Below are 27,798 nucleotides of genomic sequence, written 5' to 3'. Positions count from 1 at the left end.
ACACCACCACCCCGTTTATTTGACATATTTCTGGCAAAAAAAAATATCATAACCCTCAAACGACAGAATCAACATTCTCATATTTTAAACACATCTCAGTAACTACAATAACTGAAAAATATTTATTAGCAATTTTCAAACAGTCATGGATTTTGGAAAAATTCATAGAATGGCTTCTGCTATTAAAATACATAATAGAGAATGCCCTGTTTGTGAATGAATATTGCTTAAATCGTTCCTCAGTAAAATAATTACAGTGATGAGTTCTATTTTTAAGAAAGAAATAATCTGGATCAATATTATTTTCAGTGTTATGAAGTCCATCTTCGGTATCATCATAAATTTTTAAATTGAGCTCCTGTGCAGGAGTAAATTTTGAAAACTCAGTTGCCATCTTAAAAGAAATGTAATCCACAATCCAAAAAAAATGCAGTTAAGTGTAACTTCACAATGTGAACCTAAACATGGTACAGAATTTCTCAAGATTTGTCCCTTAACAAGGGATGAAACGTCCTTACAAAAAGCATTCTGACACATATTCCTGTTGCACAGACCTCTGGCATTTTCAGGTGCATCCTTTTAGTTTAATACAAACCTGGCAGTGACCCAGACCGATTGAATTTTACCCTGTTTTCTAAGGAGCCTTGCTTTCCTAGCGATGTCCACATTACTCTTGGTAAGATGCTCATTTATTTAAACATTTTTGCCTTTTAGCTTCCTTCACTGTTTAAGTAGTTCAGTCAATTTTGTGCCTTCTGTTTGCAAAGTGCTCCCCCCTCGAACTGCCACCTTATCGTGGTGGGGGAGTTTGCGTTCCCGGATGATCCTAGGAGCTACGTTGTTGGGAGCTTTGTGCCCCTGGTAGGGTCTCCCATGGCAAACAGGTCCTAGGTGACGGGCCAGACTAAGGGCAGTTCAAAAGCTCCCATGACCGACACAAAATCAAGGACCGTGATGTCGCCCGGTATGGCGGAGCCGGGGCCCCACACTGGAGTCAGGCCTGGGGTTGGGGCTCGCGTGCGAGCGCCTGGTGGTCGGGCCTTAGCCCACGGGGCCCGGCCGGGCTCAGCCCGAAAGAGTGATGTGGGCCCGCCCTCCTGTGGGTTCACCACCTGCAGAGGGGGCCATGGGGTCGTGTGCAGAGAGGACTGGGTGGCAGTCGAGGGCTTGTGGCCCGGCGGCCCAGTCCGCGCTCACAGCCTCTGGCTGTTGGGACGTGGAACATCACCTCGCTGGGAGGCAAGGAGCCTGAGCTTGTGCGGGAGGTCAAGAGGTACCGACTAGAGATAGTCGGGCTCACCTCCACGCACAGCTTGGGCTCTGGTACTCAACTCCTGGAGAGGGACTGGATGCTCCACTTTTCTGGCGTTGCTCATGGGGAGAGGCAGCGAGCTGGGGTAGCATTACTTATTGTTCCCCAGCTCAGTCGCCATGTGTTGGAGTTCACCCCGGTGAACAAGAGGGTCATGTCCCTACGCCTTTGGGTTGGGGACAGGTCTCTCACTGTTGTCTCGGCCTATGGGCCGAGCAGCAGTGTAGAGTACCCAACCTTCTTGGAGTCTCTGGGAGGGATACTAGATAGTGCTCCGACCAGGGACTCCATTGTTCTCCTGGGGGACTTCAACGCCCTCGTGGGCGGTGACAGTGAGACCTGGAGAGGCATGATTGGGAAGCACGACCTCCTTGATCTGAACCCGAGTGGTGTTCAGTTGTTGGACTTCTATGCTAGTCACAGTCTGTCCATCATGAACACCATGTTCGAGTACAGGGGTGTCCATAAGTGCACGTTGCACCAGGACACCCTGAGCTGGAGGTCGATGATCGTTTTTGTAGTCGTATCATCTGACCTTCAGCCACGTGTCTCGGACACTCGGGTAAAGAGAGGGGCTGAGCTGTCGACCGATCACCACCTGGTGATGAGTTGGAGCCGCTGGGAGGGAAGGAAGCTGGTCAGACCTGGCAGGCCCAACCGTATCATGATGGTCTGCTGGGAACGACTGGCGGAACCCTTTGTCAGCAAGGTCTTCAACTCCCACCTCCGGGAGAACTTTTCCCAGATCCCGGGGGAGGTTGGAGACATGGAGTCCGAGTGGACCATGTTCTCCACCTCCATTGTCGATGCGGCCGCCTGCAGCTGTGGTCACAAGGTCTCTGGTGCCTGTCGCGGCGGCAATCCCCGAACCCGGTGGTGGACGCCGGAAGTAAGGGATGCCGTCATGTTGAAGAAGGAGTCATACTTGTCTTTATTGGTAGGTGGGACCCCGGAGGCAGCTGACAGGTACCGGCAGGCCAAGCGTGCTGCAGCCTGTGCGGTCACAGAGGCAAAAACTCGGGTCTGGGAGGAGTTCGGAGAGGCCATGGAGGAGGATTATTGGTCGGCCTTGAAGACATTCTGGCAAACCGTCTGACGCCTCAGGAAGCGGAAGCAGCTCTCCACCAACACTGTCTATAGTGCAGGTGGGGAGCTGTTGACCCTGACTGGGGATGTTGTTGGGCGGTGGAAGGAATACTTGGAGGATCTCCTCAATCCTATCGTCGCGTCTTCCGAAGAGGAAGCAGAGACTGGGGACTCAGAGGCAGACTTGTCCATCACCCAGGCCGAAGTCACTGAGGTGGTCAGAAAGCTCCTTGGTGGCAAGGCTCCTGGGGTGGATGAAATCCGTCCTGAGTACCTTAAGTCTCTGGATGTTGTGGGACTGTCCTGGTTGACACGTCTCTGCAACATCACGTAGCGGGCGGGGACAGTACCCCTGGATTGGCAGACCGGGGTGGTGGTCCCTCTGTTTAAGAAGGGGGACCGGAGGGTGTGTTCCAACTACAGGGGGATCACACTACTCAGCCTCCCCGGTAAGGTCTATTCCAGGGTGCTGGGGAGGAGAATTTGACCGATGGTCGAACCTCAGATTCAGGAGGAGCAGTGTGGTTTTCGTCCTGGTCGCAGCACACTGGACCAGCTCCACACCCTCCATCCATACGGGGTCCGGGGTCCTTTGCTAAGGGCTATCCGGTCCCTGTACGACCGCAGCAGGAGCTGATTAAGTCAAAGCTGTTTCCAGTGCACGTTGGCCTCTGCCAGGGCTGCCCTTTGTCACCGGTTCTGTTCATTACCTTTATGGACAGAATTTCTAGGCGCAGCCAGGGTGTAGAGGGGGTCCGGTTTGGGAATCACAGAATCTCATCTCTGCTGTTTGCGGATGATGTGGTCCTGTTGGCTTCGTCAAACCAGGATCTTCAGCGTGCACTAGGGCGGTTTGCAGCCGAGTGTGAAGCGTCCGGGATGAAGATCAGCACCTCCAAATCCGAGGCCATGGTTCTCGACCGGAAAAAGGTGCCTTGCCCTCTTCAGGTCGGTGGGGTGTCCTTGCTTCAGGTGTAGCAGTTTAAGTATCTGGGGGTCTTGTTCACGAGTGAGGGACAGATGGAGCGTGAGATCGATAGACGGATCAGTGCAGCATCTGCAGTGATGTGGTCGCTGTATCGGACCGTCATGGTGAAGAGAGAGCTGAGCACGAGGGGCAGAGCTCTCGATTTACTGATCGATCTACCCTTCGACCCTCACCTGTGGTCATGAGATTTGGCTCACCACCTTGGGAATGCCTCGGGGTTCCCCCGGAGAAGCTGGGGGAGGTGTGTGTGGATCGGGAGGTCTGGACGGTTTTGCTGCTGCCCCCGCGACCCGCCCCAGGGTAAGCGGAAGAAAATGGATGGATGTTTGCAAAGTGGATGATGATAACTGGAATGGATGTCTTATCCCAAGTCCACAGAGCTTGGGACTCCGGTGAGGGCGGTTGCGTCTTCTCCTCTCTCCTCTCTGTCTGCTCCAACCTTCAAAGTCCCTACTTCACCGGACTGTGAATTCTCCAAACTATATTGGATTAACCATAGAATTGATCATCTGGTCTCTGAACGCTATTGACACCATTTTTCAATAAGGAAATCAGGGCTGGGCAACACTGCGTGAACAGATGGAACCTACCCTGCGGGCTATGTTCTCAGCACCTGGGAGAAATGGCATGTCACATGCTTGGTACCACTCTCTGTGGAGGATGTCGAAGATTTATTCATATTTGGTTTTATTGTAGGAGGGCTGGCACTTATTGGTTTATTTGCAGCCCTGACTTACCAGAGAATTGGCAAGACGGCTGCCACCAGAACCACGACCCCTCACCTGTCTGTCATGATTAATGAGTTGGGTAAGGCGATACAGTCTCAGACTGCATTAACCCTTGAACTCAGATGTAAGTTGGATAATATCTGGGAGCAAATGTATGCCTTGCAACGGAAGATCTTGGAGACCAGGGAATACTCATAAATTGGATTTGGTTGCTCAGGAGAGCTGCAAATGTGTTTTCTCTGCTCAGCCCTAAACATGGCAGGCTTGTCAGCCTCTGAAAGGTCAAAAAGCCTTGCTGTTTTCCTCCAGAAGAATTTCTACGGCTTGATGAACTATTCAGCTGCCTTCTTATCTTCTGCCCTCCCCGACAGTCTGATGTTGTCATGGCAACTCCAGACATTGACAGTAACTGCCACTCACACATGGACAGAGACTGATATGCATGCCTCCACCCCTACCCCTCCTTTGTTTTCCTCTCCTCCCCCCATCCTGGCCCCCACTCACGCCGCTCCCTTCCCCCTCCGTGACGCAGTGCGGCTTTAGCTGCAGCAGCTCCACATTCTCCCCCAAGGCTGCCTGCGCGGCCATGTGCTGCTGCAGCCCCCCCACACTCACATTGCCTCAATTTGGATGACAGACTGTTTCAAAGTTTAACATACATAAACAATCAAATGTATATGTGCGGTTGTTTTAATTCTGATGTGTGCCATTATTAAGTTAAACTTGTAATAATTGTGGATTAATTGCTGTATATTTGTCTGAGGTAAGTGGGTGTGAAATGAATTGCCCTTTTAGGGATCAATAAAGTTGTCTGAATCTGAATCTTAGAGTGTGACATGCTTTGATATTGTCTTTATTAATGTCAGTATGTTTACTATGAAAGAATGCAGTCACCTGTTTTTCCGTAGTTTCCTCATGTCCACCGTCCTCAGCACTAACTCCTGTTACAGGTTGTGAAAAGTTCCTTGGTTTGATTTTTAGTCCGGAGATGATGACATTATTCATACATGAATACTGCTCCAGGTCAGACACCCGATTTTCCAGATATAAAATTTTCTGTTCTTGTTCAGAGTTTTGATGTTTTAACTGTTTGATTTCGCCCCAGCAGTTCTGTAATGATGTGGTTTTGCTTTATCAAAGAAGCCATTTCCATAGACATCATGTTCATGGACTCCTTGAATTGCTCCATGTCTTTTTGAAGATTTTTTATGGCCATGTTGCTTTCAGGATGCAGTAGATCTTGATTAAAAAACGAATCACACTACTACAGTTCCCAAACACTGAAAGCTGTCTTAGCCTCAGGACATCAAGCTGACTGCTGATGCTGGTGGTGTCCTCCGACACTGCAGCAGGTCCGGCTGGCGGCCTCTGGTGAGTCACGTGTCCGGCCGGCAGCCTCCGACGTGCCGCGGGTCAGGCCGGCAACCTCCGACGCACCGTGGGCCCGGCCAGTGGTCTCCAACGCACCGCGGGCCCGGCCAACGGCCTCCGACTCAAAACGTGGCCGCGGGCTGTAGCAAACGGTACAGCTGTCTGCACAAACGCCGACCGACTTCTCTGCTGCTCACTTTACTCGCTTGATGGCGCAATAAGTGTTCTCCAGCTGTGAGTTGCGATGGCACAGTGGTCAGGTGTGACATGATGATCGCCTTTGTGAACGCACGTGGGATCATCTGACAGCTTCAGTGCGCCCGCATCATCTGATCACCTCATTGGACATGCTCGGGCCATGATCTTCAGCGATTGGGTGATATGTGACGTGGCTGTCTGGTTGAATGGTGCACTGGCTGTGGGACACTGTGTCATATGTCGATTCATATGGGATAACATTTTTATGAACTGATGGTGGGAGTGGTCAGCGAGATGTACAGCACAGGCTGCTGCGTAGTTGGTGTCCGCGTCGCCCAGTGCTGTGACACGCAACTGGAGCAGCTGAGTTTTAATTTTTATCTCTGTTGTGGTGGCGTGGGCACGCCGATGCAGGTGATTTCCACCTCCAGCGGGACAGGCTGGATATACCATGATGGGTGTTCCACATCTGTCAGCTGTTCAACCATGGACATGACAGCCGTCCAGATGTGCACGCTGTACTGGACAACAATTGCACTGCACTCTGGCACTTCACACCTTAACAGTGTTGGATTGTGGTTTGGGGGGGTGGACATGACACACACTTGCGCACCATTCGTGTTACTGGGGGGGAGGGCAAGACACACTCGCACACCATTTGTGTTGCTGGGAGCAGGGGGCATGGCACACTCGCACGCCATTTGTGTTGCTTGGGGGCAGACATTTGTGCTGTCCACGCATATGGGTCCACATCTTCTAAGTGCCCAGCCACTGCTGTTGGAAGTTCGTGGGTGGCACCTTGATTCTGGCCGAGTATGGGTGGCCATTCTGGCCATTCGATGTCGATTGCCCTCATTTGGCTGCTGGTGTGAAGGCTAGCTCATTCACCACATTTGACAAGTTTTCGATGTGGCCGATTATTTCGTGTGGCTCCAGGACCGCGGTACGAATGGTCCGACCTGCGTCCGACATGTTGTATGAATGTTGCGACCACGGACAGATGGTAGTACGATCTCATCTTAAATCTGTTTCGATTGGGTTTCCAGCATGAGCGCTGCGCAAATGTGGAGTGCATGTGCTGTGGCCGAATAGTTGTACCAACTGTTGTACGAGGTGTTACAAGTGCGGCTCCCATTTTTCTAAGTGCCATTCAAATCCTCCATATGCCATTCGACCTCATTCGTGTTATGTGTGAAGGGGCCATAACACCTGAAGGTTTACCCAAATTTTTTGGGGTAATTTTGGTTTTCCTGTAGCATCAAGTTAAGTTATGCAGAAGAGCATTTGCATTCTGAAAGATTGTAAAGATGTTTTATTCGTGACACTTACAGTGGGGAAAATAAGTATTTGACCCCCTGTCAGTTTTGCAGGTTTTCCCACCTAGAAAGAATGGAGAGGTCTGTAATTTTTATCGTAGGTACACTTCAACTGTGAGAGACAGAATCTTAAAAAAAAAAAAAATCCAGAAAATCACATTGTATGATTTTTAAATAATTAATTTGCATTTTATTGCATAAAATAAGTATTTGACCCCCTACCAACCAGCAACAATTCTGGCTCTCACAGACCTGTTCTTTAAGAAGCCCTCTTATTCTGCACTCTTTACCTGGTCTTTACTTGGTCAAGAACTACAGGAAACGTCTGACCTCTGTAATGGCAGACAAATGTTTCTGTACCAATTGTTAAGCTCTGTTTTTCCAGTGGGTCAAATACTTATTTTATGCAATAAAATGCAAATTAATTATTTAAAAATCATACAGTGTGATTTTCTGGATTTTTTAGATTCTGTCTCTCACAGTTGAAGTGTACCTACGATTAAAAATTACAGATCTCTCCATTCTTTTTAAGTGCAAAAACCAAATACTTATTTTCCCTACTGTATACAGTGAGGAAAATAATTATTTGAATACCCTGCGATTTTGCAAGTTCTCCCACTTAGAAATCATGGAGGGGTCTGAAATTTTCATCTTAGGTGCCTGTCTACTGTGAGAGACATAAACTAAAAAAAAAAAAAAAAATATCTGGAAATCACAATGCATGATTTTTTTAATACTTTATTTGTATGTTACTGCTGCAAATAAGTATTTGAACACCTACCAACCAGCAAGAATTCTGGCTCACACAGACCTGTTAATTTTTCTTTGAGAAGCCCTCTTATTCTGCACTCTTTACCTGTATTAATTGCACCTGTTTGAACTTGTTACCTGTATAAAAGACACCTGTTCACACACTCAATCAATCACACTCCAACCTGTCCAGCATAGCCAAGACCAAAGAGCTGTCTAAGGACACCAGGGACAAAACTGTAGACCTGCACAAGGCTGGGATGGCCTACAGGACAACAGGCAAGCAGCTTGGTAGAAGACAACAACTGTTATGATTATTTATTAGAAAGTGAAAGAAACACAAGATGACTGTCAATCTCCCTCGGTGTGGGATTCCATGCAAGATCTCACTTTGTGGGGTAAGGATGATTCTGAGAAAGCTCAGAACTACACAGGAGGACCTGGTCAATGACCTGAAGAGAGCTGGGACCACAGTCACAAAGATTACATTAGTAACACATGATGCTGTCATGGTTTAAAATCCTGCAGGGCAGCTAGGTCCCCCTGCTCAAGCCAGCACATGTCCAGCATTGAAGATGGGTCATGGCTGGGTCTTCCAGCATGACAATGACCCCAAACACACAGCCAGGGCAACTAAGGAGGGGCTCCGTAAGAAACATTTCAAGGTCCTGGAGTGGCCTGGCCAGTCTCCAGACCTGAACTCAATAGAAAATCTTTGGAGGGAGCTGAAACTCCAAACCTGAAAGATCTAGAGAAGATCTGTATGGAGGAGTGGACCAAAATCCCTGCTGCAGTGTGTGCAAACCTGGTGAAAAACTACATTTGACCTCTGTAATTGCAAACAAAGGCTACTGTACCAAATATTAACATTGATTTTCACAGGTGTTCAAATACTTATTTGCAGAAGTAACATTGTGATTTCCAGATTTTTTTTCCTATTACTTCTATTTTGTCATTTGATTTTTAAATTGGCCACAATGGAAATATGTGTTTTCACTTTCTTGTGTCATCCATATATTTTTAATGTATTTACAATTATGTTATGCACTTACACTCACACTTTTAATATGAAAATGATTTACTGCCCCCTGCTGGAATGGCATGTGAGTCCAGAATGTAATTATCAGTTGTTAACTGTTGTTAGCTAATATCCGTAGTTTCTCCAAAAATATTAGTCCTATCCATGTTCAGTTTTTGCAGCATACATCGTTAACCCCAAATACAACTCCAATTCCAATGCAGTTGGGATGTTGTGTAAAATGTAAATAAAAACAGAATACAATGATTTGCAAATCCTCTTCAACCTATATTCAATTGAATACACCACAAAGACAAGATATTTAATGTTCAAACTAATAAACTTTATTGTTTTTGTGCAAATATTTGCTCATATTGAAATGGATGCCTGCAACACATTTCAAAAAAGCTGGAACAGTGGTATGTTTACCACTGTGTTACATCACCGTTCCTTCTAACAACACTCAAATAAGCGTTTGGGAACTGAGGACACTAATTGTTGAAGCTTTGTAGGTGGAATTCTTTCCCATTTTTGTTTGATGTACGACTTCAGTTGTTCAACAGTCCGCGGTCTCCGTTGTCGTATTTTTCGCTTCATAATGCACCACACATTTTCAATGGGCAACAGGTCTGGACTGCAGGCAGGCCAGTCTAGTACCTGCACTCTTTTACTACAAAGCCACGCTGTTGTAACACATGCAGAATGTGGCTTGGCATTGTTTTGCTGAAATAAGGGATGTCCCTGAAAAAGACATTGTTGGATGGCAGCACGTGTTGCTCCAAAACCTGGATGTACCTTTCAGCACTGATGGTGCCATCACAGATGTGTAAGTTGCCCATGCCATGGGCACTAACACCTCCATATATAAAGAAAAAGCATAGCACACTCAAAATATTGATGTCCTGCCGCTGTTTTATTTCATAATAACGTTTCGGCCAAAGGCCTTCGTCAGATTGCAGCTTCAGTTGGACCAAGTGTTCAAAATTGTTTGTCAACCCAGGTGCTCAAAACCCTCTCCAATGAGTGGGAGGTCCCAAGAGTGATGACACCCAGTGATTTCAGCCCATTCAAAAAATCAGAAGACAAGATTATTAAATGTTCATAGGAAAAACATCAGCATAAACAATACATGATTACAAAAACATAATCACAAAAAACATCTTAAATTGAAGTCAATGTTGAGTCCATGAGGAGTGAGAGTCTTCAAATGGTGGATCCAGAAGTGCTCTCTTTTTGACAGTAGCAATTCCAGGTTCCCACCTCTTGGTGGCAGAGTTACATGTTCAATACTAATATATCTTAAAGAAGAGACCAGATGATTGAACTCCACAAAATGAGCTGCCACAGGATAATTTAAATTTTTATATCTTATTGTGCTCCTATGTTGTGCAATCCGTGTTTTTAAAGCACTGCTTGTTTTTCCCACGTAGGCTTTTCCACATGGGCAGGTAATCATGTAGATAACAGATTTTGTGTTGCAGGATATGATGCCTCTGATGGGTATGACTTTACCAGTGTGGGGATGTTTAAAACTGTTACAGCAATAGGTGTACCCGTAGTTAAATTGACTACAGCCTCCACACCTGCGATTACCATCAGGGATAGGAGTCAACATGATTTGGCCTGTTTTTGGTGGAGGAGGAAGATAGGAATGTACCAGTTTGTCTCTAAGGTTTCTTCCTCTTTTGTACACCACCAGAGGGTGCTGTTTAAAGGCCTCCCCCAAGGTAGAGTCAGTTTGTAAAATGTGCCAATGCTTTGAAATGATCTTTTTAAACTGTTCAGCAGGTTTTGAATAAACAGTAGAGAATATGATCCTTTTATTGGCACTTTTGGGGGGATTGACCCTAAGTAAATCAGACATTGGTATATTTTTTATCTTTGTGGCAGCCTCATTCAAAACTGATTCTGTTTCTCTGTTCAGAATTTGTCATCATCATGTTTAAATTTCTTTCAAAGTCATCATTCTTGTAACATATTCTTTTAAGCCTACAAAACTGACTATATGGGAGGCTCTTCTTCAATGGAAGTGGATGATTTGAGTCAGCTCTAAGTAAAGAGTTCATTGCTGTAGGCTTCTTGTATAAGTCCGTATACAGCCGATTCCCCTCCCTAATAATCCACAAATCCAAGAAGCTCAAGCACTCTTGGTCAGAGTCCATGGAGAAAGATATAAATGGACAACATGAGTTCAAATATGCATAAAAGGATTCAAGTCTCTGTCTTGTCCCTTTAAATAAGCAAAAAATATCATCCAAATATCTCATCCACATACACACATTTTCTTTCAATGCATGTTCCTGAAAAATGAATTTTTCCTCAAACAGACCCATATACAAATTACAGAATGATGGTGAAAAGGGGCTACCCATAGGTACTCCATGTTTCTGAATATAAAAATTATCTTGGAAAACCCAGTAATTATGTTTTAAAATAAGCCATGCCATATCCAGGATGGAATTAATAGAGGGAACTCCAGTGTTCATTTTAGAGACATAATGTTTCATGGCCTCAATACCTCCATCATGTGGTATAGAAGTGTACATAGCATTTATGTCAAAAGAAATTAATGTTATTCATCATCACTGGAGACAAAATCGACAGATTCAATCATATTTATTATGTGGCCAGTGTCCTTTATGTAAGAAGGCACTACACTAACACCCCCATACCATCACAGATGCTGGCTTATGAACTTTGCGCTAGTAACAGTCTGGATGGTCTTTTTCCTCTTTTGTCTGGAGGACACGACGTCCATGATTTCCAAAAACAATTTGAAATGTGGACTCATCAGACCACAGCACACTTTTAAACTTTACATCTGTCCATTTCAAATGAGCTCGGCCCAGAGAAGGTGGCAGCGTTTCTGGATGTTGTTGATGTATGGCTTTTGCTTTGTATGGTAGAGTTTTAACTTGCACTTGTAGATGTCGCGGCGAACTGTGTTAACTGACAATAGTTTTCTGAAGTGTTCCTGAGCCCACGCAGTAAGATCCTTTACACATTGATGTCAGTTTTTAATGCAGTGCTGCCTGAGGAATTGGACACAGGCATTCAATGTTGGTTTTCGGCCTTGCCGCTTACAAAAAAGTTCTCCAGAATCTCTGAATTTTCTTATAATATTATGGACTGTAGATGATGGAATCCCTAAATTCCTTGCAGTTAAACGTTGAGAAACATTGTTCTTAAAGTGTTGGACTATTTTTTCCACACAATTGTTCACAAAGTGGTGATTCTAACCCCATCTTTGCTTGTGAACAGCTGAGCCTTTTGGGGATGCTCCTTTATACCCAATCATGACACTCACCTGTTTCCAATTAACCTGTTCACCTGTGGAATGTTCCAAGCAGGTGTTCTTTGAACATTCATCAACTTTTCCAGCCTTTTGTTGCCGCTGTCCCAGCTTTTTTTGAAACGTGTTGCAGGCATCCATTTCAAAATGAGCAAATTTTTGCACAAAAACAAAAAAAGTCTATCAGTTTGAACATTAAATATCTTGTCTTTGTGGTGTATTCAGTTGAATATAGGTTGAAGAGGATTTGCAAATTATTGTTTTCTGGCTGCCAGCAAGCAGCATTAAACTTCTGTCTTCAGAAAAATAAATAAATGAAAAGAGGCAAACACAATGATCTGGTTCAAGCAGCTCGTCCGTGGCCAGACAGGATGTGCCCAGCCCGCTCATGCTTGCACAGCAGATGTGTGCCGGCCCTGCTGCTGGAGGCTGCTGAACTCATTAGGCCACTTCCAGAAGCGCTGTTCATCTCTAGTTATACAAAAGGAAAAGTGCATCAACCTCTCCCACATGTTGCGCACGTTTCGAGTCACAGAGACTACATGGTTAAGGGTATGAGACGTCCACCTGACAATTTGGCAAGGGAGCTTATCGTGCAGATTTCTTTTCGATCTGTTCAAACTCAAACCACATGCAGGTGTCGCCCCGTGACTGAGGTGAGGGGACTAGCCTTTCTCAGAATGCAAAAATGGAGAACTGTGCCCTACTTTTTCTGGGTCAGGCGCAAAACATCTGAAAAATCTGATGAAATATAGCCCCAAATCAGAAAAGCTTATTTGATCATGGTCAGGGGAGCATCCACAGACCAGTGTTAACCTAACACACCCACTGAACCACTCAAATAAACTCGATTAATCTGACTTTTGACCTGAGCAGAAAATAGAATTTTGACCTTTGTCCCAGTGAGAAGCTTACCCAAGGTCAAGGATCACAGTCACTCAAGTTGCTCCTCACTAGTTAATCCCGCCTGTCATCGCACCAAGTATCCACTCATTTCCAACTTGTTCCTGTGCACTTCAGGCCACCAGTGCTAGTATGGGTATTTGGCGCCACCTACTGTTGTGGTTGCATATATGTAAAGGTCTGGTCTGTGATAGGCCTATATTTTTCAGATACGCTTCCAAGAAAAAAAACAAACTAACACTGTTAAAATTAAGGTCAATACATTACGTTTAAAAAAAAAAAAAAAAAAAAAAAGCAAAGTGCTGAGAGGAGAAAGTGATGAAAGTGTGTCTTTGTGTTTTGCTCTGTGATGCTGTGACAGGTCCATGTCGGAGGACAGAACTGCTGAACTGGACTCTGGCCACAGCCTGCCAGCAGGGACATCTGGACGTGGTCAAGCTTTTGGTGGACAGGTACGGCGCTGATGCCAGGGACTGTGCGATCCAAAGTGAGGAGTTTGCCGTCATCATGGGCCTGCCGCTGTACGCAGCTGCTCGAGCAGGTACTGCACACATGAACCCTACAAACCCTACTGCACACACAAATTACAACAAACCTTGAGAGTGTGACTCAACCAAAAACATTTTCATTTTGGCATAAAGTTAATACAACAGTAGACTCTGACAGCAGCATTTTTGAGACACTGTTTATATTATTCAGCGCTCTCCTGTGTGCTGCATGAGTGTGTGTGGGACACCCATTAGTCCCGCAGTTGTGTGGATCCGGGCACGCCCCCGGACCCCCTAGTTATGCTTCGTGCCGTTGGCGCTCGCAGCCATTTGTGGGTGTGTCCCTTGAACGTTGTCATTATCAGATGTTGGCAGATATGAATTATTGACCACAGAACCATTTCAGCATTTTGTTTGAATGTATTCTGAGTACGCAGTAAACATAGTATGACTCCACCCTCACAGAGACACATCTGTCCTGTCCTGCGTTCTGTTAAGACGGGGATACTTTCACATGGAGAGGTAGAGTGATGTGATTTTTATCACGTCACTTTTATCAAAAGTCATTATAAATGACAGTGATGGGAGGGGCTGCTCATTAAAAAGGTCACGTGCACACACGCTGCCACCATAAAAAGAAAAGAATAGAACAACCAGGTCCAACAGAATTGATTCATTTTTCACTCACTGCACCGAGTTCATACAAGCACAAACAAACATGTCTGATTTCTCTGATTTTGGATTTAATTTATTGATGTGAATCTGCATGCAGATGTGTGTGTGTGTGTGTGTGTGTGTGTGTGTGTGTGTGTGTGTGTGTGTGTGTGTGTGTGTGTGTGTGTGTGTGTGTGTGTGTGTGTGTGTGTGTGTGTGTGTGTGTGTGTGTGTGTGTGCGTGCGTGCGTGCGCGTGCGTGCGTGTGCATCAAAGCAGACCAGGTAGTTGGAAGGTGGTGAGGGAATGCACCGAGCTGAGGTGCTGACATGAACATGATGTGATAATGTTTTAGTAGCTGTACTATTGTTGAACAGATTCATGAAGAAAGTCCACACAAATAAATCTCAAGTCAGAGTGTCCGATCACCTGTTTAAGTGTCTCCATGCACGAGATCAACAGCTGAAAACTACTTTTCGTCCTGAAGTATTCACATGGGATGAGGAAGAAGGTGCTGAAATCTTTGCTGACACATACGCATCAGAAGTCCATAAAAGAGACTGAATTGGTGTATTCAGGCAGGAATGTCAGTAATGACAATGACCCACGTCCCCACGTCCAGACATGGCTTCAGTCACTCTAAAAGAATATGAAACATTAACAACTGAGCCTTTCTGGATCATTTTAGGACATCCAGAGGACAACAGTCCTGTCTCAATCAGACACGTCTGCCGAACAGTACTGCAGAACTGCAGTCACCACACATACCGCACAAGAGTCACTGACATGATGTGCAGCACACACACGAAAGTTGAGTGGCACTGGTGCGTTCAGTGAGAGATGACATTACAGATATTACCTCAGAGTACTCGGCGTTCTGACAACAACCATAGCAGATTGTGGATGGAAATGTTCTGCACCAGGGAGACTATTTAAAATGCGACAGCTCCATCAGGAATAAATTCAAATGGGCGTCTTTTGAGGAGAAAGACCAAAATGGTGACTTTTTTTCTTTTTAATCATCACTGATACAGGAAAAACCAGCTCCCCCATTAAGTGTTTATTTTTATTATATCGTACAGTTAATGGCACAGGCAGGGGTGCATTAACACCACCCGAAGCACCAAAACCCGACCTTTTTTATCATCACTGATACAGAGAAAACAGCTCCCCCATTAAGTCTTTATTTTTATTACAACCCCAATTCCAATGAAGTTGGGGCATTATGTGAAATGTAAATAAAAACAGAATACAATGATTTACAAATCCTCTTCAGTCTATATTCAATTGAATACACCACAAAGACAAGATATTTAATGTTCAAACTGATAAACTTTGTTGTTTTTGTGCAAATATTTGCTCATTTTGAAATGGATGCCTGAAACAAGCATTGCAGGCGCGAGTATTGTGGGAGGGTCCGGGGGAAATCCCCGAGGAAATTTTCAAACTTATAACCCTGTTAACCACTGTAGAATGTTTTAAGTCTCGTCTGAAGACCCATTTTTATGCTTTGGCTTTTAGCACCGCGTGAGTGTGTGGTCCTCTGTGTGTTTTTTTTTTTTTTTTTTTTGTGTACAGCACTTTGGAAACTGTGTTTGTGAAATGTGCTTTATAAATAAAGGGTATGGTATGTTTCCTGCATTTTGAGTGCCACTTTGTGTTGCTAACTGGGACATTCAATAATGTGTGACATGTCCTTTAACAGAAAAGCCCCCCTATGCTGATTAAATCACACCATAGGGGCCCAAATCACAGCATAGGGGCCTGCACAACTGCGCTGGTGAGAACCCTGATTAGTGTCATTATTATCATTATTAATAGGGGTGTGAATCTTTCAGTATCTCACTATTAGATTCTGATTCACAGGGTCACAATTCATTTCAAAATCATTTCTTGAGTAAAAACTATTTTCGATTCTAAATTAATTCAGTACACAACACTGTTAATTTCAGGAGCTACTCACCTGTGCTGCAGTGTGCTGAGAAAGGTGGTGTGACAAATGATGCCTTAGTTTTCCCAGGAAGCTGTGTGGGTGCATGTTTTTTCAAATGTAAGATCTGTTGGATCTAGTTATTCTTTTGGCATGTTCAGAATTGGATGGAGATTTGATTTTTGATTTGTAATGTTTTTTTAAATCTACTGTAAGAGCCACAACTTCAGCCATTTTAATTTAAAACAAACTTGATGAGGTTATTTATATTTTGACATAGCCTGCTAAATATACATTTTCTGGCTTGTTCTGTTGCACAGGCATGAAATATCCATCCATCCATTTTCTTCCGCTTTATCCGGAGTCAGGTTGCGAGGGCAGCAGCTCAAGCAAAGCCGCCCAGACCTCCCGATCCACACACACCTCCCCCAGCTCCTCCGGGGGAACCCCGAGGCGTTCCCAAGCCAGCCGAGAGATGTAGTCCCTCCAGCATGTCCTGGGTCTTCCCCGGGGCCTCCTTCTTATGGGACGTGCCCGGGACACCTCTCCAGCGAGACGTCCTGGGGGCATCCAAAAAAGATGCCTGAGCCACCTCAGCTGGCTCCTTTCGACGTGGAGGAGCAGTGGCTCGACTCCGAGCTCCTCCCGAGTGACTGAGCTCCTCCTCACCCTATCTCCAAGGGAGCGCCCAGCCACCCTGAGGAGGAAACTCATCTTGGCCGCTTGTACTTGCGATCTCGTTCTTTACGGTCATGAGCCAAATCTCATGACCATAGGTGAGGGTCGGAATGTAGATTGATCGGTAAATCGAGAGTTTTTTCCCCCCTGCTTAGCTCTCTCTTCACCACGACGGTCCAATACAGTGACCGCATCACTGCAGACACTGCACCGATCCGTCTGTCGATCTCACGCTCCATCCGCCCCTTGCTCATGAACAAGACCCCAAGATACTTAAACTCCTCCACTTGAGGCAAGGGCATGAAATATTTGGATGAAAAAACCTCTAAACATTTAACATGCTCGTAGCAGTTAAAAATATATAGAATATAGAAATGCATGCATCTTGAATAATGGAGAAACGCTCTTGAATCAAGAGAGAATATCGGTAAAACACTCTTGTCTAAACATTTAACATGCTTGTAGCAGTTAAATATTTATGTGAAATGCATGCATCATGAATAATGGAGAAACGCTCTTGAATCAAGAGAGAATATCGGTGAAACACTCTTGAATCAAGAAAGGGAATAAAGGCTAGACGCTCTTGAATGAGGAGAGGGAATAACCTTGATGCGCTCTTGAATGAGGAGTGTCCAGGCCATGGTCAAGATTGAAGTGTAGTTTGATTACTGAATAGTTCAAATTCAGACTTTTTAAATATTCTCAAATGCCTGTGGGATTATATCTAAGACGTGTTTGCTCTCCTGCACGACAGTGTGTGTATCAAAGTCGTGCAAGTGTCAGCGCACCTTATGAGGCTACTTTGCCACATGTCACAAAGTGCAGCAAGGTCAACCAAATCCCACATTTAACAAAAATCAACATAGCCTGCTATTTTCATGTGCGTTCTCTGAGCACTTGCAGAGCTTAGATTTTGGTAGCTGATCTCAAAGTCTTGTGAGCTCTGACCTGGTGATTGTTGTCTGCTTTATGTACTGTACACCATTAAAGTGAGATAATGTGTTGATTGTTGTAGATAATGATGACATCGCTCATTTCTTGTTGGAGAATGGTGCCGGCTTCTCCTCATACACGCTGATGGACCACCCAGCCTTCAGCAAACGTCTCCTCAGACTCAAACTCCAGGAAACTACAGGGGAGGAGGTCTGTGTTATCCCAGATTCCTCATCCATGCTGTTTTCTTCTCTAGCTTTAGATGTCAACAGTGGAATGTGTTGGATGAGCTCAGGCAGCCCTGACTGGGTTTTTGCTTTTATCAGATTCACACCTTGTTCTGAACTGACTTCATGCTGAGCAGGGTCACATCATTGGATCAGAATGGTGCTAAACTTGTGCCCAAACTGTGAGAAAACCTGAATCACAGGATTATCATGTTTAAACTTGAGCTCACGAAACCAAAGTCTGAAGTCTACTGTTTAAATATCTCATATGATGTTTATAAATGTGGTACAACTGCATCTAGAGTTCCTTAATTGAGAGAGCGGCGTCAACTCAGAACATGGCGCCATTTTGGGTTCAACTGCGCTGAACTACTGAATGGACCTTTAATGTTTTCAACATTTTTAAAAATAATGTAACCACATACAGCAACACATCCAGGTACAGGTGCTATCAAAATAAATATAAAAATAGTTAAGCTATCAAATTTACATAAATTTACAATTTCTGATGATTTATTAAAATTGATTTAAAGCCTGATTCATGCAGCTGCAACTCTGTAACTCTGTCATGCAATGACATGCGTGACAGTTTTAAAGTTCTACGTTTCTGGATTATGCTTTATTCTGGACTAATTTGACCCTCAACAAGCTTTTCTTTCTGTAGTCATCACCTCCAAATCAAAGGTAAGGTATACATTTTCCTCTTTTACTGACCTCATGCTGTAAATGTGCAGCCTTGTCTGATCCATTTATCAGCGTGTGGCGCGCGCGCTATATAATATGATGGGAGATGAAGGATTAAAAGCAGAAAAGTGTCAAATCACAGCCTTTTGTGTCTGATTTAACAGCTGCATGTCAGGCTTCAGGTCCCAGTCTGAACACGGTTTGAAAAAATAAACGGTCGGACTTTTAATCACAGAAATGACTCCGGTCCCACTTTCCACAAATCAGCGTGTGTCAGAGCTGAACTTTAATTTGTACCTCTACATATCCAGACTGCTCGGGGGTTTTTAATGGAAATACATTGTGATCGGACGGGACATTTTATCATATTTGAGCGAAAAATCCGCTGTACAATATCAGTTATATACGATGTTTATTTATTACATGGAAAACAATACAAAAACTTTGGGACTTTTTTGTCCGGTGACTACGAATATCTGGTTTATACGATAACGGTTTAGGTGAGTTTTACTGTACATGGGACTGAACAATAAATTTATCTCTCAAAGCTTTGACAGTGAAGTCGGCTTTCATCCCACACGACTGACTTTATTTTCCCAAATTTTTCGTCTGTTTGGATCTGAAGGGAATCTGTACAACTTGAAGCCCTTGCTGTGTGTATTTGTATATCCAAATGCACAACAACCCGCCATTTTCAGGGAATAAATAAATACAATTTTTGTGGTTTGCTCATTCGGGCTGTTTTGCAGTGAATCAGCCTGATTCCTACTTATTCGTGCTGTGTGAAGGGGCCCTTAGAATGGATGATTTTGAAATCTGCAATTAATTCAAAATAGCTCCAAAAGACATTCCTGACTTCAATAAATCAGAGATGCTCTTTTTTGGATCTATCGTATCCACGTGTTGGCATGCCACGACTACCACCCTCCACCCCCATGAGCATCTGCCCACCCCTATTTTATTGAAAGTTTATCCAACTGCCACCCTAAATTAAATGATTTTTTTTTTCTATTAAAGTGCATTTATCACACACCCTTACATAAATGCATTTTGTGACCCCCAAAAAACAAATTTTCACATTTTTCTCATCACTTCCACCTCACCTGTGACCATGTCACCAGTATGCACTGGTATTAGTTGCATGACAGTTTGAGATTTTGCACTACAAGTATTGCACACAAGGCGGAACAGCTCTGGCACGAAATGGCTGAGTTATTTGTGATTTATCTTTTATTTTTAATGAAATCAGACATTTTATTGTATGTGAAAGGGTCGGCGTTCCATTAAATGTAATACTGGCTGCACTCATGCATCCACTCACGCCCTCTTCAGCTAGAATTTCACACAGAATGCCTAGAGTATGGTACATTGAGTTCCTTGGACGTCATTCCATTGAACACTGTCAGTCGAACCCATTTATGGTGACACACAGAAGATACCAGCTGCAGTCAAGCATGATCTTGATCAGGTAATTGAGAGGCCTTGGGAAGTTCACCAAACATCTCTGTCCAGTGACCTCGAAACTCTTATACGTCTTATAAGCATTGAACCCAAATGCTGACTTTTACCCATGACCTTAACTTTTGGCTGATTTTTCTCTAAATCAGTGATGTCCTTGGATGACGTCAAAAATTCAACAAAGTTTAGTACAACTTGGGTGAAAACTGTTGAAATTGTTTTGTTCACACACAGAGGGACAGCCACACTGAACTAAAGCAGACAATAATAAACTGAAACTAATATAACAAGCCAATCTTTACAAAACCCAAAAGGTGAAAGGTTTGAACCTGGCTTTAAATAGAAACCATTAAGGTTTTATTTATGACCTCTGACCTTTCAATATCAGTCAGTCCAAAGACAACAGATGTAAAATAGCCATTTTAGCTAATTCTGGCACGTTTACATTTTATTGCGCAGTGGCTGTGTCAAATAAACCTTACTGGACACATTGTGGTTTAGGTCATAATTATGGACAGTAAAGGATGTGAGATTCATGTGGAAGTTGTCCTTTGCCTTTTTGTTGGTTTTTAGACTGTCAGGGTGTGTTGGAGCGGTCTGCAGTTGCCATGGTTGGAGCTAGACTGGTTCATGGACTTTTCCTCACGTATCGTCCACTTGGATCTGTCACAGAACAGCCTGACTGCACTGCCGTCGGTGCTGCCATGGGGTCTGATCCACCTGCAGTCTGTAGATCTTTCAAACAACCTCCTCAGAGAGCTGCCAGCTGCCCATAGCTCCCAGGAGGTCATTTGTTCCAGGTTAGTCCAGGTCCACAGCCACTTCTGACTGACTCAGTACAACATTTTCTGGAGTGTAGTACTCGCACCTGTCAAAAAAAAAAATGCATCTTGAAGATGGAAAAAAAACAATATAAGTAAGAATAACAGATGGTTTAGGCTCAGCTGAAACTTTCTGGCTCCTATGTGATTATTCAGGGGTGTGAAATTTCTGCGGAATTGCAGATTTGTGTGGTTCAAATGGAAATTTGAGGTCTAAAGCCCTTTTCACATTGGCATATTCGTAGAGCTGCTCATTGTGGCGTAGCAGCTCTACATCGAGTTTTTTTTCCCTACGCGGCAGTATGTTGAGGGCTACACGCGTAGGACGGAAGAAATTAAACATGTTTAATTTCCTTCGACATAGAGCGCTGGACACAGTTGTAAGCAGGTCTGCGCAGCACAGCGTTAACTGCATGCAACTCTGTGCAACACGGCGCTCCTGTACACAACCAAAAACTGAGTGCTGCATCCAGAGGAATCAGCTGAGAACATGAGAACATGATCACACAGCCCACAGCGCCTGTGTGTTCAGAACAGGGAATCGAACCTCAACTCAGAAATCCAGAAACAACAGGTCGGTTACTCACTCTCTCTCGCGTGTGCTCTCTCTCTCTCTCTCTCTCTCTCTCTCTCTCTCTCTCTCTCTCGCGCTCTCTCTATCTCTCTGTGTGTGTCTGATCAAACCTGTGACTTTAAAATAAAATCCTCCTTGCTGCATGTCGGTGCGCTCATCAGACGACCTGATCGATCAGGCCTGATCAAATCAGCGGACCTGATCAAAGCAACCGGAGCTTTAAAAGTTTAACGAGTCATAGCGCTTCATTCACAGCAGCCTTTACCACAGCCAGACTCAGCAGCATCTGGACACAATGAAAATGATCCACCAAGACAAAAAATAATAATAACGTTAAATTACTCTGTTTCTGAGCCGTACCACACTGTGCAGTAGAGAACGGAGCACACTTCCACAGAGGCACAAAATAGCAGCTATGGCTGCATGCAGGGCAGTAATGCAACTGTAAAAACCTCATGATACAGTCCACTGTTTTCTAAGTGCAGTGATGTGTTCTGCATAGCTGACAGGAGTGAACTGGGTTTAAATAGCGGCAAGGTACACGTGACTGTGTGCACACATTAAAAAGTGAACGCACACAGCTGCAAACAGATCCACAAACATGGAAAAAGGCTGAGTATGCGCACATTTCAGGAGTATTAAAATGAAACACAACACCGCAATATGCAGCTCTACGAATACGCCAATGTGAAAGGGGCTTAAGGGTCCATAAAAGCACCATCCCTACATGTGGGTGCAATCATCAGATGACCTGATCGATCAGGTCTGATCAAACCTGAATAAGCGCTGGGACTCTTTAAAATAAAAGCACTGCCTCTGCATGTGGGTGTGCTCATCAGACGACCTGACCGATCAGGTCTGATCTGACTTGATCGGAGCATCTGGAGCTTTAAAAGTTTAAAGAGTCACAGCACTTCATTCATGGCATCCTTTACCACAGCCAGACTCAGCAGCATCTGTGCACAATGAAAATAATCCACCAAAACAAAAAATTCCTCCACTGGAATGTCATCTGGACCAACTACCTTTCCACTTTCAAAGCTTCCCTCACTTCATCCTCTTGCACTTCCTGAATTACCCTCTCCATCCAGCCTCCATCATCCAGCCTTATCTCTCTCTCTCATTTTGTTCATTCATCAGCTCCTCAAAATCTTCCCTCCACCTTCTCAACACACTCCCCTCACTTGTCAGAGCATTATCATCTGCATCTTTTACCACAGTTGATCATGGGGATTTAATCGAGAGACTAAGGACTTGGGTGGGCATTTCTTGGTCTGCCCTGGACTAAGTCGAAAAAATCATTTTATTGCTTATTTCTTAACACTAAACAGGTCAAAAGCAAAGAATTCCGTGTTGGGATTTCTCAAAATGATGAGCGCCATTACCGGAAATTAAACTGAAGCGTACCAACTTGTTACGCGAGCTGTGATTGGTCAGAAGTCCATGCAACTCTGTCACCGTGTTCTCTAATACAATTAGGCTGGTAAAGCAGCTGGACACTCGTGTTTCGAGACATCATTCCTTCTTCACTATCAGCTTCCTGTGCGTGCTTTTCAATACAATATTTGCAGTTTCTTTTCTCAAAGGTTACAGCACTGCAATTAATAGAATGAATAAGACATTGTTTCATAATAAAAATAGAATGGAAACATGGTATTTTTATTTGTAGTTAGATGTGAGAACACGGTTATCTGGATGTGTGAGAAAATTCACTGAAAACATTCAAATGATGAGATGAGATATACTTTATTGATCTCACAGTGGAGAAATTATTTTTACACTCCAGTTACCTCAGGCAGCAATTAGTCCACAATTATTACTTGTTTACCGTAATAATGGCACACATCAGAATTAAAGACAACACATACACATTTGACATTGTTTATGTGCACTAAGTTTGAAGAAGTCCGTTATCCGAATTGAGGCAAGTGGGTGAAGGTCACGCAGCAACTGTCAGCTTGGGGGGAGGAACAGGGACCAGCTGCAGTGAAAGCTGCACTGCCCCTGCGAAAGGGGGAAGGAATGACGTGAGCAGAAGCTGGGGGGGGGGAGGGAATGGAGCATGCTTCAGTCCTATGAAATCAGTTTATTGTCTTTGTGAGTTGAGATAAGAAACAGCCAAATGATCCCCAGGCTGAAGACATTCCTCTGGAGGAAAACAGTCGGGCAATTTGTCCTTCAGGCTTGATAAGCCTTGAGTGTTGTGGTTTGATGACTGTTTCAGTCAGATGTTGTTAATCTATTGAAAAAGATCACATAGCCCAGAAATATGCTGAATTAATAATAAAGCAGATCAACCACAGGTCACACATCTGATGTCACTTCATCCTCTGATCACAGTTCTACAACCAGGTCATCTTCAGGTTCCTTATTTATTTATTTATTAGTTTATTTGACAGGGACAATACAATCAGACATAGCTACAAATCAAAGCTTGTAGCTGATATGATGCATACAGAGTATAGCAACACGTGCTAATTTACAACTCCCGTCCCTGGTTAGGCTTTTCTACTGTAACACGACCTAAAAAACATTTTAATTTACATTTGAACATCTATAATAAATAGAACAGTGCAATTCAGACTCTCATCTCATTCATTCATTACTGGTGGGTACAGTTTTGGTTTGATTTAAGCCAAGATTTAAGTTTAAAGGTGAACATTTTCAACTCGCTGACGGCCTTAATATCTGTGGGCAGTGAGTTCCAGTTTACAGCTTTTGTAAGAAAAGGCTGACTGTCCAAACGAGGGTCTGCACTTGGGGATGGTACAGTTATGATTTAAGCTACCTCCTGTTGTCCTGCTGCTGTTTGGTCTCCCCGTAAATTCCCTAAGTGGTTCTGGAGCCAAATTGTGGTAGCTTTTAAAAAATAATTTTAGAAAACAGAAATAGCTAAAACTGTCAAAACTCAATGTTATGTTTGTGAAGGATTTGACAGTGATGATGACGGATTGGTTTTCTGTCCATAATTTTGATTGCTTGATTGTAAAGTGAACCAATGCGCTTTGTGGCTGAGGGAGCTGCCTTGGCCCATGCTGTCATGCAATAGGAAATATGAGAGAATATCATCCCATGCATGTACAGCAGGGCCGGCTGGTTTGGAATGAAGTGCCTGATAAGTCTAAAACAATTAATATTTCTTTGTATTGTTTTGGATATTTTCTTTATGTGTTCATCAAATTTTAGTTGCGGGTCAAGAACCAATCCTAGATATTTCATTTCATTTACTTGTTGTATTTCGCTGTTTTGCAAAACTATTTTAAAATTGTTTTCTAATTTTTGTTTTTTGATTGAAAAGCACATAGACACTGTTTTAGTGAGGTTAGGGACTAATTGATTTTTAAAAAGCCACTGACTAACCTCAGCCATACATGCAGATAAAACATCTGCAGCTTGCTCTGGTGTCTTTGCGGGTGCATAAAAAACTGCATCGTCCGCGTAAAGTTGTATCTGTATCAGAAAGTTTAGAAAATGGCAACATGGACTCTAAAATAAAATAATCCAATGCTTCTGTATCTCTCAAAATTCTGATTGGAACCTGCTTGCCATTGTCAACTAAGGACACCACACCATCGGAAATGAAAGTTGAAAATCACCATGAGGAAATTGAAAATCAGCCTCAACAAACTCACCCTGGAGGTCAGAAACTATAGTGGGTGCTGCCATTACCGCAGGGTTAAGTTGCCCTGACCTTTTAGATCTGGGTAAAGGACACTCTCTCTTTCAGTGACCCTCAACAAAACAGTAACGGCAGGTATTGCTACTAACAGGTCCTTTAGACCTTCCATGACCAAATTCCCGCTGAGGCTTGTGATTAAAGCTCCAGACAAAGACAAACAACATTGTTTATAATCATATTGACTGCCAGTGTTTTCTTCAAAGTAACTTTTGTGTGTTAGCACATAATCATCTGGAAGAGCTGCTGCTTTAGATGGAGAAGTAACCCAGTGCTCATTAATACAGGTAAAAAATTTTTGGACTGCTCAGTTAAGTCACAAAGCCCCTCAAAAGTAGTGACCTCTGAAGCTGTAAACCAACAAGTAAATGCAGATGTTAAATCATGAACAAACTCTGAATAAGCCTGTGAATCAAGCTTAAACCGAAAACATTGGCAATATGCCTTAGGCAAAAGCTCATACACTTTCAGTACCGTTGACTTAACTGTAGCATTCACTCTGCCTTCAGCTACACTCAGTGCTGAAAAAGCTTCATGTGCTCTACCCGTGAGAACACATTGCAACAACGTTGCTCTATCCAAATCAGACCAACTTCTTGAATCTGCAATTCGTTCAAACAGACTAAAATAAGTATCAACATCTGACTCATCAAATTTAGGTAACAAAGATTCTGAGAAATGTCAAATTGTGGTGTGGGATCTGTTACTGGCCAATGGCACATTTCAACTGTTCTGACTCCAACTGCATCTGTAATAGCTCCCTCTGCTGTGTGTTCAGCTCCCTCTGCTGCTCAAATGTCATTGCAGTCGGACTAGACTGACAACTGGCTCCCTGACCACTAACAACTCCAGCTCCACAAGACCTTGTTTTAAACCAATCTTAACAGTCTCTTTCAGCTTTGTATCAACTATGTCAATCTCCTACTGCTCAGCTATTTCAATTAACTGCTTCTTAGTACAAAGCTCTACAGCCAGGTCTGAAGGAGAACGAACAAAACTTTGCAAGATTGACATTTTAACAACCAAGTACAAAAAAGTAGTTCACCTGCAGCCAATCTGGGTTTAGGACAGGAGACACTCCCCACTATTCTCAAAAACAGCTAACTAACTGCTCCCTAGTCTTCGTGCAGTTACATATGGTGGGGTATTATGCACACAAAACCAGTGGGGTGAAAAAGTAACCAAAACCCGGCCACCTTCAAAAGCCACGGTGGTGCTCCCGAGCCGATGTTGGTAAAAAGGGAAGGGGAAGCTCCACCCATGTTCACTGTCACCTAAAACAAAAACACCACGAGTCTCCTATAGAAACTCGCTGATAAGCCTCAAAATGGGAGGACTCCCACCTGGACACAAACCCAGCAAAAGGCCCGAGGTGAGTCATAAACAAAATTAGCACTGAAAAAAAAACAATGGCCTAACCAAATATCCCCTCAAAAAAATTGCAAACTCAACCAAACTTAACCAATCTTACCAACTAAACCAAACAAACTGAAATTTAACAAGCCAATTTGGAAGAGCCCCATTTGTCACAGGCCGGCTCATAGCCCATTACAAAGGAAGAGAGGAGGCAAGGTTCAGGCCAGTCAGAAGGATTTTATTGTAAATAATAATTAACTTTAAACAAAAAATAAAGGCAATGGAGTGTGACGTGTCAATATGTAAGATGTATGCAATGCATGGGTGCATTGCATACATCTGCAACAAGAACTAAACAAAACAGGTGGTACCTTTAGGAGCCAGCAGAGAGAGAGAATGTTGCTGGAGCCTTGCTTTTATAATGAGCCCAGGTGACTCCAATTAGACATGCCTCACCTCTGCCTGCAGGAGGAACTGCTCCTGCAGGGCAGAGGAGAGGCCGTGACATTCCGTCCAATGCCAATAAATTTTCATTCAAAAAAAAAATTTTCTCACCACTACCCATGTCAGCTCTTGCAGAACCTGCAGGACCTCTACGCTGGTCAGTGGTAAGCAACTTTTCACACTGTGGCAGCAAATGCTGGGCTGATCTTTAGACTGAGAATGAGCCGTGAGAGATCGATGCCAAATACTCAATCTAAGAAGCCAAAATACTCAATTTAAGATGGCTAATGTTTGACATTTCTGCGCATGCATGGCTTACTTCTTCCATTTACTCACCTGCTCGCTCTTTCACTCTCTTCAAATTGGTTAAAAAAAAACAACAACCCGGTTGTATGTTTGTGTCAGCTCCAGTCACTTCAAAGCTAAAGCTATCTAATGAATATGTGTGAAAATACAGTTATGAGTTAGTAAGATGTTGCAGAAAAATTTATGGATAAGAAGATGAGAAATATCACTGTCAGAAAGGATATGGACTGAAAGGATAAATTAAGCCAAGGTTTTCCTCAAAGTTATGTGCTTGGGCCCCTCCTTTTTAACATCTATGTGCTCATCCTTGGTAAAGCCCCTTTCACACCAGGCCTGCTTCGAATTGCATCATGCGGCATCATGACAATGCCAAGTCGATGCAGCCTAATGCCACAATACCGTCAGGGATGCAAAGGGCGATGCGAAATGGACGAAATATTAAACATGTTAATTCATGTTAATTAATTGATATAATTTTTTTCTGCATCGATCATAGGACGCAGAAAGGAAGCAGTTTCCTCGCAAGTTGAGGTAACTTAACAGTATTTAACGTGACTGGATGCCATACCCATACAATATAACGCTACCCAATGCCAGTTAATGATTCC

The 27,798-nt window shown here is 43.8% G+C and overlaps 1 protein-coding gene across 1 annotated transcript in view; it reads left to right on the top strand.

Moving 5' to 3' along the window:
- Positions 1-27,798, top strand: part of lrrk1 (leucine-rich repeat kinase 1) — a 387,270-nt gene that overhangs the window by 26,942 nt on the left and 332,530 nt on the right. Inside the window, 3 exon segments of the mRNA XM_034162532.1 lie at positions 13,324-13,503; positions 17,727-17,854; positions 20,587-20,813. Coding sequence (XP_034018423.1) covers positions 13,324-13,503; positions 17,727-17,854; positions 20,587-20,813 — 535 coding nt within the window.

The sequence above is a fragment of the Thalassophryne amazonica genome, chromosome 2 (genome assembly GCF_902500255.1).
Source record: "Thalassophryne amazonica chromosome 2, fThaAma1.1, whole genome shotgun sequence".
In the NCBI taxonomy this organism is placed as follows: domain Eukaryota; kingdom Metazoa; phylum Chordata; class Actinopteri; order Batrachoidiformes; family Batrachoididae; genus Thalassophryne; species Thalassophryne amazonica.
This window is presented reverse-complemented; position numbering and strand designations above follow the sequence as displayed.